General features: G+C 37.4%; 1 protein-coding gene across 3 annotated transcripts in view; it reads right to left on the reverse strand.

Annotated features, from left to right (window-relative positions):
• Positions 1-11,377, reverse strand: part of Eps8 (epidermal growth factor receptor pathway substrate 8) — a 118,388-nt gene that overhangs the window by 21,867 nt on the left and 85,144 nt on the right. For all 3 annotated transcript variants that reach the window (XM_005379018.1, XM_005379020.2, XM_005379019.2), the window contains exons 14-16: positions 9,047-9,230; positions 5,324-5,457; positions 216-324 (exon numbers count right to left, since the gene is read on the reverse strand). In XM_005379018.1, coding sequence (XP_005379075.1) covers positions 216-324; positions 5,324-5,457; positions 9,047-9,230 — 427 coding nt within the window. The remainder of the gene's footprint in view (positions 1-215; positions 325-5,323; positions 5,458-9,046; positions 9,231-11,377) is intronic.

An 11,377-nucleotide genomic window follows, 5' to 3' on the forward strand; every position in this document is an offset into this window, starting at 1 on the left:
TGTAAGCTAAATATACCTTTCCTTCCTTCATTTTGGGCGTTGGGTACTTTGTCTCAGCAACGAGAGAAACGTAACCAAGACACCCATATACTGTGTTCTTAGTCATAATATAAAGAATGATTTATTGACCTCAGCATTTCTTTTGGGAAGGTACAGCAAGAGTAATAAACTAGACTCATTTTGTTAAGTAGAGAAAATAGGTAAAATTGTGTTACCTCCAAAATATCGTCCTTTAGAACTGAGAGCTCACTGTTATTCCTTGCCATAAAGTCATACTTGGATTTGGCATATTTCTTGGGTTGTGCTTTGAGTGGGTCATAATTTCTATAAAAATAAAGAAGATTATCATTCTGCCAGCTCTTTCGACAGGCTGAATACTAAAGCAAAACATTAAGGCCAGCCAAGTCTTCTCAGAACACTTTCGGACAAATTAGATGATAGTTTAGTTTTATTATGGTTTACAGAATATGACAAATACAAAGAACTCCAGAGTCTGTACTACTAAAAAGAACAGACTAAGGCGAAGGCAAAAATAAATTACAGAAAATCACAAGGCTGGCTACTACTGAGCCAGGTCCAGAATCCAAACCCATGAACTCCAGCTGTTAAATACCCATATTGCATATTGTTTCATTAAGCATCATCTCTACTATGAAATAATAAGGATAAATATTATTTTTTTCATAAAAGAAAAGGAGACCTAAGATAATTTCCATAGTAGTAATTTATTTTCTGTGTTGATTTTATTAATTCAAGCAATGTCTGTGAACCAAATAAATATATTTTTTTAAATATGACTAGGTGTCAACTTATAGGAAAGTCCTACCCAGTTATATAAATTGCACAGGAAGGTGTGCATTAAGGACAAGACAGGTAATATCTTGAAATATATAAGTAAATGAAAAATTTAATTCACTACAAACTTTTGAAAATACTAAGAATAGATATAGTCCTATTTTCTTGAAAATGAACACTTTTTAATGAAACAATTATCAGGCTAGGGGGATAGCTCAACCGTAGGACACTCGACTAGTGTGACTGAGGCCCTCAGTTTGATCCCCACAAACAAAGCAAAACATAAACAAAAGAAAACCCGAATACCCCTTCTAATTACTAAACTAGCATTAGAAGATTTAATAATATAATTAAAAATTACTTTTATATATAATGATATAATATTTTCTTCATCTGTTGGATAATAAATTATTTCAACCTTTGTGTATTAATTTTACTCCCTAATATCCTGCATTTACAGCTCTACATTTATTCACAATCTCTACAAGGGAAAGAAAACAAATAGACTGAAAATGCTTGGCATCCTTGCACTGCCAACTAGTCATTCTTCTCACAGCCTACCATGCTCTGAGGGGTCCTAAGCTCCACTAGGGTCTGTGGGAGAACAACCGTGGTATCTATCATCTATAGTATCACTTACAGACATTCCCTTACAGATATCCCTTAGAGATTTTTGACATCTCTTAGACAGCAACTTCACTGGAGAAGGGGACAGGAGGGAGGACCAAAGACGATCTGTGCTACCTATTAGCTATTTCTGGTATATTAAAAAAACAGAAAAATGAAATTATGTCTACTAATTATTGTCTACCAGTAAAGCAAATTTAAAACCCATGTTCAGTGCATCCCCTATCTTTACTGTAATTGTTCTGGGTTTATCTTAACATATTTATATAAATAAATAATTTATATGTTTACATATAAATATATATTTACATATACAGTGGTACCTCAATTCACGAATGCTTTTTTTTAAAAACAATTTCGTTCACAAACAAGCATTTGGGAAAATGTTATTTTTGTGTGCATACTCTACATCAGGCGGCAAACACGACTGCGGCCATCCTTCCTGCATGAACAGGAACGTGGCCATTTTTTCCAAAATCATAGAACAAACTAAGCTTGTGGATTGAGGCACCACTGTAAATTACACATAATTTACATAGGTATACAAATTCATTTATATGAATATTTATATATTTTATTTTTATATATTTACATTATATTAAGATTCATTTAAGCAATTTAAACATCTCCAAAGTTAGAAAACAGCAATTTCAGTTCCCTTTCTCTTTTCCCCCACGCTCTTGTCTTCAATGGTCTGGAAAATAATTATGTGTAGTACTAGAGAGCTGAGTGCAGTATACGATAACAAAGAGTAGGGTGAGTGACTCCCTACCACTGTGTATCTGCATCTCTGAGTTAACACTTTGTGGCAGCTGTCTTTGAAGTCTTTGCCCTCTTGCATGCTATCCAAGCATTTACCTAGTGTATAACTGTACAGTGTTTTAGCATTTACAGATGCATGTGGTTTACAATCAGTTTTTTATCCTCTGTAGATTAAGCCTGGACATGACACTGATTGCAGCTATCAGAGGAAAATTATAACCTGCAATTTTTCAGATATATCAAAGTTTCCTAAGAAATCTAGAATGCATCAAAACAGATGGTCTGTTTCTGATTTGAAATAATAGATATGTGACTTGATATAAACCAGATGCAGAGACAGCAAAAATCTAAGACTATCTCTAAAAGCCTAATTGTATCTGAATAGCAGTAAACTATAACCTTTCAAACGTGAGGGCTCTAAATTCCACAAATGCCATGGTGATTTCATTGAATAATGAATATATTTCATAGAGTACCTACATAATCTCTGTCATATTACAGAGATCAAAATAAATAGTAAGAATTATAAAAGCAAATTCCAAACCTCTCTGTATTTGATATTCTACCAGAACTTTCAGATAACTTTTCCAATACTGACAAATTTTCTTAGCAACTCAAAACATTAATGACCCAAATATCAACTATTCCAGCTCCTACTAAACCCAGCTGAGTGATGGGATCCATCAGGGAACCTGAGACATACACTCTGCTCACTACTCATCATAGTGCTTAAAAATTCTTTCTTTTTTGACCACTGTAAGTCTACTGTCCCTTCAAGGGATTTTCTGCACTATATTCTACTTAAATTCCCTGTTTATTAAAGATTACTAAAAAGAGCTTCACAAAGTTCAAAACAGCCTTGTCTGAATTTGGGGAAAAGTGTGGATAAGAAACACATTAGTGTACTCAAGCCAGGCATGTTGGTGCATGTCTCTAACTTCTGTACGGTAGGAGGTTCAGGCAGGAAGGCTGCAAGTGTGAGCCCAGCATGGGCAACTTAGCTATCTCATGTCTCAAAACAAAACAAAAAATAAACCAATAAAAAGGACTGCAGCTGTAGCTCAGAGCCAAGGCCCTAGGTTTAATTCCCAGTATCATCAAAAAAAAAGTGTCCTTCACATCATTGCTCCCATCCCATATAATGTTCCCTGAGAGAAGTATTTTTCAGACTTTAGTAGTAGGTAAAGCACTACTTATCCTGATGATCTGATACACACTTTTTTCCTCTAAGGATAGCAAATGATTATATGTCTGTTTTTTTCTGACAGCCAGGAATCTCAAAGACAAACCTGAAATTCAATCCTAATATCAACCTTTCTACTTGACAAATGTTATTTCTTATCCTAACTCTAAATTTCTTAATTTTATATTTTATTTCAAAATTAAAGTTTTTATAAAAACACTACCTTACCTGCATATAATTTAAGTGAGCTGCCTAACCACATTTTGAAAGTTGATAGGGTACTAAATCACAACTAAGTCAGTAAAACAAAGGTACACTTCTGCAATATTCTACAAAGACTATAAAGATCAAGATAAACTTTTAAAAGACATCATGATAAGCTGCACCAAATAAATGTCAGGGGTTATTCTATCAGTAATACTACACCTTACAGATTTGCAAGTGGTCATGGCAGTAGTGACAGAAATGTTGGATACACTATCACACTACCTCGCACTTCTTTAGTCATTCAACTGATCAAATGCATTTACTGAGTGATCACAATGTGCTATAAGTGGCCTTAAAATAGAATATGTTAAGTTTTCTACTATCAAAGTATACGGTAACACTGAACACATAGCAAGTGTAGTTAAGTGGTTTTCTGACTGTGGAAAACATCCTGACATATTGGAGTGACAGAACAAAAAGAAAAGGTAGAATTACTAATCTGAAATAATCACTAGAATACTGAGATTTAAGATAGAAGAAAAGGGGCCAGGGATATAGCTCTGCAGCACAGAAGGTCCTAAGTTTGATTCTTGGTACCAAAAAAAAAAAAAAAAAAAAAAAAAGATGGAAGGAAAGAAAGAGGAAAATATAGAATGAGTAGTGAGTCGATCATGAATTTCAGTGAAATAATGTTTAAGCTCTAAAACTGACCTTCACCCATATCTACTAAAATTAATTATATAAGTATTTACACAGTGGCATTTTCAAAACACGTTATTCAAAGCTGACTTTTCTGTCATTTTAGTTAATTTTATTAGTGCCCTTAGAGCAATACCTGTATAATTTTCACACCAAGCATCATTTCTTTTGTTGCATCTGACAAAAAAAAAGTGAATCGCCCCATCCTCAGATTATAGCCAGAAAAGAATATACTAAAAATAAAGGCCATGCAACACTCATGGTGGGAGAAGCTTGAGATCGGAAAGTCCTAGGACAAGTTCCCTACTCAGCTTCACCTGAGCCGCTGTCCCACAACCCTGCTTCCAGTTGCTCACTTCTTTTTCTCTCTCTTTTGCCCTTGGGCTGATCTTCACGCAAACCTCTTGTTGCAAAACAAGACCAAAAAAAAGTGAACCCATTTGAGTTCCTTTATTTCTTTTCCATCTCTAGTCTTCATCTCTGACTACATTACATTTTAGAGATAAAAATATAGGAAAATAAAACATATAAAGCTGTGCAGTAAAGATAAAATATAACAAAATGAAAAGACAAGGTGGCCAGGCATGTAAACATTCAGTTACATCAAGTTCAAATACTTCTATCTAAAGGAAGGTTGGTTTGTTTTTGTTGGAAAGAGAAACATGAAAATTGCTTCCTTTAAAAGTTACAGAGCTGGAAAGCTCTTTCAGGCCCATCTGGTGTAAACTAATAAAAAAAAAGTTTTAAGATAGTTCTTTCTTTTTAAGATTCACAGATTTTTGTCAGAAGTATCTCTTTTAAAAAGGGAAAGTCATCCAAAGGCATTTGTGCTAAGGGAGTTATAGACTGGAGGTCCAGACATCTTTTGTTCTTCAAAGCCCATTCTGTAAAAGAAAAACTGAAACTTTATCAAATCATGAAAAGACAAAACTTTGAAAGAAGTAGCAGACAATGGGACACTGTTACCCTGTTAGCTGTAAGTTACAGACAGCTACTCGTTGCTCTCCAGATGGTGCCCCTTAAATGTGGATGGTGCCTCTTAAATGTTACCTTTCTGCATGGCGATTAGGAGTTGGCTTAAAAGCAGCAGCGGTATCCACTTGGTCCAGATGGGGCCCTCTCGTGTAGATGTTGTTATTGAATGCATAGGCATCGGCTGGAGGGTACTCTGATACACTGGAATGCTAAAAGACAGCGAAGGGAGGATTAAAGAACCCCCAAGCCCAGTTACAGAAGCACCAAAAAAGCTTGGGAGGAGCGCTCACAGTCAACAAGAATTCTCCACTAAATATGAATGGTTTTCATTTTCAAATGATTGCCCATTATGTTATTAAGTTATGCAACAGAGGTGGTAATCCTTTGGTTAGAAAATCCTACATAAGAAAAGTAATTAGTGCAAAGGCCAAGTCTTAATTCTAAAAATAGCCAGGTATAAAAGCAGTAACTTCCTTCATGAGAAATTTCAGGAATAGATGATTTAGTATCGGACAGACTTTATAACACCAATATAAAGTAAAATTGGTGGTAGGAAGAAAAACCCTTTAACCTTTGCTCCTTATGTTTAAGAAAAACACTTATAGCACCATAGTAAAGGAAATATTATCACCTGAGAATCCTTTGAACTCTATGCATTAGACTTACAGTAAGTCATTTTTCTCATTTTCAAACTTTACACAGAACATCATCTACAATTTTTATAAATGGCAGCACTATTATCAGATAGACTGTTACAGAAAGGACAAAAAGCCACAAATACACTGATTTTGATAGCAAAGCGTCCAGGACAAGGTAATGTTGGAATCATGTCTTCTCTACAGTTAACACAATAGAGACGTGGATCTATGGGTGCTACTGAGACAAGGGGCTGAGATTTGTGGGTTCTTTGAGCACCACGGTTTCAAAGCTATCACAGCCAAGTGCTCATATTGGGAGAAAAACAAACAAAAATGTCACCTACAGAATTCACATGACTTCCTTACATAAAATGAACTACAGGAAAAGGTTAGTAGATGCTGCAACATTTGAATTCCTTGGTATTTCAGTTGTTTATGAATTCCTTAGGGTAAGATGTTTAAAATTGGAGAAGTTTCAGAAAAGGCTTGGCTAGATAGCTACTATAGCTCATCGTAATGAGAAAGCTGGCAGAAAGAGGGCTGAATCAATCCAGACAGAGTAGAGGGTGTGGCCCCGACAACCCAGTGTAGATGACAAATTACTCATGTTACACTATTCCCCGGGAATGTTCAGCACGATGCTATACTGCCCTTTCCACACAAACACAAATAGACAATTTTCAGCCATTTAAATATCTGAGCTCATTTAATTCAGTTTACCGTTTACCTTGGAGTGAACACACACTCAATTTGATTAGACAATTTGCTTATTACAGTGTGTTCCAAAGGGGGCCAAGAAACTACGTGAGTCACTCCCACCTTTTACCTAGTTCTGAACACAGCCCAGCGAGGTCAGCCACTGTGAAATCACTGGGTCCTAAGGGTGACAGGGAGCTCGGGAAGCGAGGGGAGCGACAATGCAGATGACTAACTGTGACGACTACTCAGCCTTGCTGAGGGCTGCTGCCAGTTCTGGGGAAGTCAGGACAGGGAGTACAGCCACCCACATCTCTCACTACGTGTCACCTTGCCTCTCAATTCTGAATCAAATCACCTGATCCTGACTTACCCATGTCTTGTCTTAAATGTATTTATTATAGTAGCAATAAAATATAATAAAGTCTCTCTTGTAGGGATGATTATATTTTTCATGCATTTTAAATCACCACTAGTTGGCCTCTTTTCCAACAAAATCTCAGGGTTTAAAATCCCCTAGAATGGCTAGCAGGAGTTTTTCATTTCATTTTTTTTACACCTCTGAATAATAACCACTTTCACCATTAAATGGAAAACAGTTTCCAGCAGGAAAATGAGCACTCATTACAAGAAAGGATTCTCAATCATTCCTCTTCTAAAACTACTTATTCAGTGAGACTGGACAAACATATTCTGGAAGCCTGGAACACAGTTCTTTCTCTTTAGATACACAAATTGAAAAAGAACGCACAAAAGTAAACTTCTGAGGCATACATTATAAAGCAGGCATTTTTAAATTTAAGATATGAATACTGTAAACAGGAAATTTTTATGACTTGAAAGTACCTGTAACTTAGCAACAGCAAATATAATTTCATGATTGATTACATTTTTTTTTTTAGAGAGCACCTTTTTAGAAAAGGTGCTCTCTAAATGGGAAGAAAATTCATAGTGATGAGGTATGAACTACAAAGCACAGTCAAGGACATACCCTCACCAACCCGTGCTCAGGGTGGTGAGATCATTTTAATTACACACTGAGAGGGAAGGGCACCTGTGGATGCCACCTCTTCCCCTCCACATGGCCACAGAAAGAATTATGCTAGGAAAGAAAATTCAGAGTAATATGTTGGCTCTTTTAAACTCAGGATTTAACAAATTTGCTATATTATTGTCTCAAGAACAGTGCCTCAAGGGACCAATTTTAAGAAATTTGATTTACATAAATGCTTCTTAAAAGTGGCCACAGGATGTATCTGCTATGGTTTTACTAAGTCATTCCTTCATATCACGTTTGCCACATTACCAATACCTGCGGCAACAGGAGAAAATGAATTTAAAGAATTAAATAAAAGGAACAAATAGAACTTTAGGAGCATAATTTACTATTCCTTTTTCAAACCAGATCTCATTTATCTAATTCCTCAGCTTCTGATTATCCAATTTGCACTTGGTTCTGCTTTAATTGGTGTTCAGTTTTCTTTTCCAATGGGATAAAAAAGAGGCATGAAAAGTCATTTTTAGGGAATATGACAAGATACTATACTAAATTCTATTATTTGAATTTGCTCACAAAATTAGTTATACTGTAAACTTTAATAAATATTTCAAAGGTACAATATATTTTATGATTTTTTTGAGGTATAATTTGAGGCTGAAGATGAGTTCAGAAAAAGCTTTTGGTCCTCCAGCCAGGCTGAGAAGACTCCAGAAGTTTAGAACAAGACAAAGAAGAAGAAGGAAGAGGCGGAGGAGGAAGAGGAAGAGGAGGAAGAGGAGAAGGAGGAGGAGGAAGAGGAAGAGGAGGAAGAGGAGAAGGAGGAGGAGGAAGAGGAAGAGGAGGAAGAGGAGAAGAAGAAGGAGGAGGAGGAAGAGGAGAAGTAGAAAAGGGAAGGAAGAGGAGGAGTAGCAAGAAAAGAAGAGCAAGGGAGAGAAAAGGGAAGGGAGGGCAGGAGGAAAGGAAAAAGGAATGGCAGGGAGTGGAGATGAGAGAAAGGGAGGGGAAGGGAAGAAACAGGTGAGAGAGAAAAATGGAGGGAAAGGCAACAAGGAGAAGACAAGCGGGAGGCATCAGAGTGTTTAGGAAAGTTCCCTGGGGAAGACTTAGAGGATATAGATTCAGAGAACTATCTGGAAAGTAGAGAAAACAGGAAGAAACAAGCCAAGGGGTAGTAGGACAAGTCTCGGCCAAGGAGAAAAAGAAATATACAAAAAGGCTGAAGTTCCAGGTCAGGGAAGGCAGACCACCTGCTTCAGAATAGCACAGGCTGTGGGTGGAGAACAGGAGTAATTGTCACAAACACGACAAAGAGGGAAGAGACAGGTGGCTCAGGGCAGCAGGAGAGGGTGACATTAAATCACTGGTTCTAGGAAAAGCTTCAGGTCACTGAGAACCCACAATCCCGATGAGAGGAGAATGCCCATGATTGCACGACCGAAAAGAGAGGATGTGAAGCAACTTTACCTCTGTGGACGATCTCTTCGTGTCCTGCTTGCGCTGATGCCCTGCCACGTTTGCCACGGACTCAGCCAGGTGATACAGGTCTTGTTCCTTCGGTGCTCCCAGGAAGTTCAGCATCGGGGGCTCCCAGCCATTGCGGAACCGGGGTACATAAGGTGGAATAAACTGTTCTTTTGGCCACTCCGCTCTGTAGGTTGTGTGAATAATAAAGTTACCTGTGTTCACAACTGTCTTCAGTAAGGCCGGCCATTAAAAAAAGAATAGTAACGCCACTAAAAAACAACACATGCCTCATCTGCCCTCTGTTTGCGGAAAACACGTTTACAAATACATTTCACACCGGTAAAATGTAAGAGATTCAATTCTGCAGTAGGACCTGTTCTCACTACTTGGCCTCAGGTCGTCATCAAATCCAATTTTTATACGGGGTTTTCTTACCATCTGTGTGGGACAGAAGGACGGTAAGTATGGAAAGCACAGCTTCTCCGGGACCTAAAGTAGCTTCAGATTCTGACTTTTCCCTGTGCTATGCTCAAATCATTATAAAACCTCCCAATATTAACAGATATCATTCAAAAGGGAAACCAGCGGTCGTATTATTAAGGTTCATTTTGTAAGTTTTAAAGTTCCCTTAAATGGAACAGATGACCGATCTTATAAATTAAATGTATCAACTCAGTTTTAATCAGCCAACTAATCTGTAATCACAATCACTACCTATTCATCCCTGAATGCCTGAGACAGACACTTCCACAGGCGTCTCATTGCTCATGAACCACAGCAATCGCTATGGCAGGAACTAAGGCCTCCCTCTTGCTATGCAGTATGCTGCTTCGCCTTTCATACATAGTTATATTTCTACTATGATGAGAGGAACTGTTCTATGCAAATTATGATGCTACCTTGATGGTTCTTTTCCTTTTTAATATATTTTTAAATCAGTACATTCATTTCCTCATATTCTCCATCAGGATCTGAAACGACCTTTTTCTCATGTGGACAACTAACAATATAATTCCTTTTGAGGTAGTTTTTTTAAATGGTTGCTAATTCTAGTATTTTAAGGTAGGACCCAAAACAAAGTAACTAAAGATCCTAAGGTACTTTTAATTATTCTGTGAGACTAGACAAATTTAATAATCCTAATGGAAAAAGTTATATCCCACCCCATCTTATCATAGTCATAATCTGCATAAATCTAACAAATTTAAGAAATCAGTTTAGCATATAGCACATAAAAAAGTATGACAGAGTACAAAGTATGATACATTGATAAATGAACAATATACATAAGTAAATGTCTGTACTATTTTCAATATGAAAGACAACTACAGTGCTTTTATAGAATTTTTGGCTTAAACACAAGCCGTTGGCAAAGCTCAAAGTCTAAGTCAAAATGTTTTGTATGTGTTTCAACAGAAGAAAAACAGCAATAGAAAGTACATGAATTAGCCTATACCTTTTAAATTAGCCCATCCGAAAGTCTTAGGAACACATAATTCTCTAGGTGACTAAGTGATTACGCTCAGTGATTTACTCTAAATAGCGAAATAAAATATCTGAGTAAATGAACAGGCTGAAATTACTTATTCGCCTACAAAATTAGAAATATTTTATAACTTGCCTCGCTAGTTAAGTGTCAGCCCCGCACTTACTATAATTTGTCTTTCTCAATCACTTCATTGACAAGTAACACAATTCTAAAAACTAGCCACTCTTCTTTGCCAATGCCAGCGTGACTGTTCTAGCCTGGTGAATGCTGATTAATAGGGAAGCCTCTATTACAGCATTAACATCCCAAAAAGCGTCACTGCTCCAGTTACTTTTGTCTGTGCCATGCTGGACCCAGCTACCCAGTGATCCTTTAAAGCGTGACCTACTATCCTCAAAGCTGCTGGATCTCTGCAGCACAGCCAGCCAGGCTTCCACTCCTCAGCACTGCCAGGGAAGCCCTCAGAGCCCAGCTCACGTCTCTCTACTGTGTCCTTGGACACCACTCCTCTCTTTGCCACACGCATTCTCTACCCAAAGCTCCCACGCCGGCTAAACTCCCATCACACTCTCTTCTTTGGATTTTCCCATTCATACCCTCACTTGTGTTTTTCTTTCTCTACTAGGAAGGCCCTCTCCCTGCTAAGTATTTGTTGAAATCCTATTCAACCTGCAGAAAGGCAGCTTAGCAAAAGAATTAGGAACACTGACTTGAGGGCCAACTGGCCTGGTTTCATGTCCCTGCTCTGTTATTTGTAAGTCATGTGACTTTGGAGAAAATACTTAACCTCTCTGGGCTTCGCTCTCTTCCTCTGTAAAATAAGTAATAATAGTACCTCTTGG

The sequence above is a fragment of the Chinchilla lanigera genome, unplaced genomic scaffold (genome assembly GCF_000276665.1).
Source record: "Chinchilla lanigera isolate Chin_1 unplaced genomic scaffold, ChiLan1.0 scaffold00012, whole genome shotgun sequence".
Taxonomy (NCBI): Eukaryota; Metazoa; Chordata; class Mammalia; order Rodentia; family Chinchillidae; genus Chinchilla; species Chinchilla lanigera.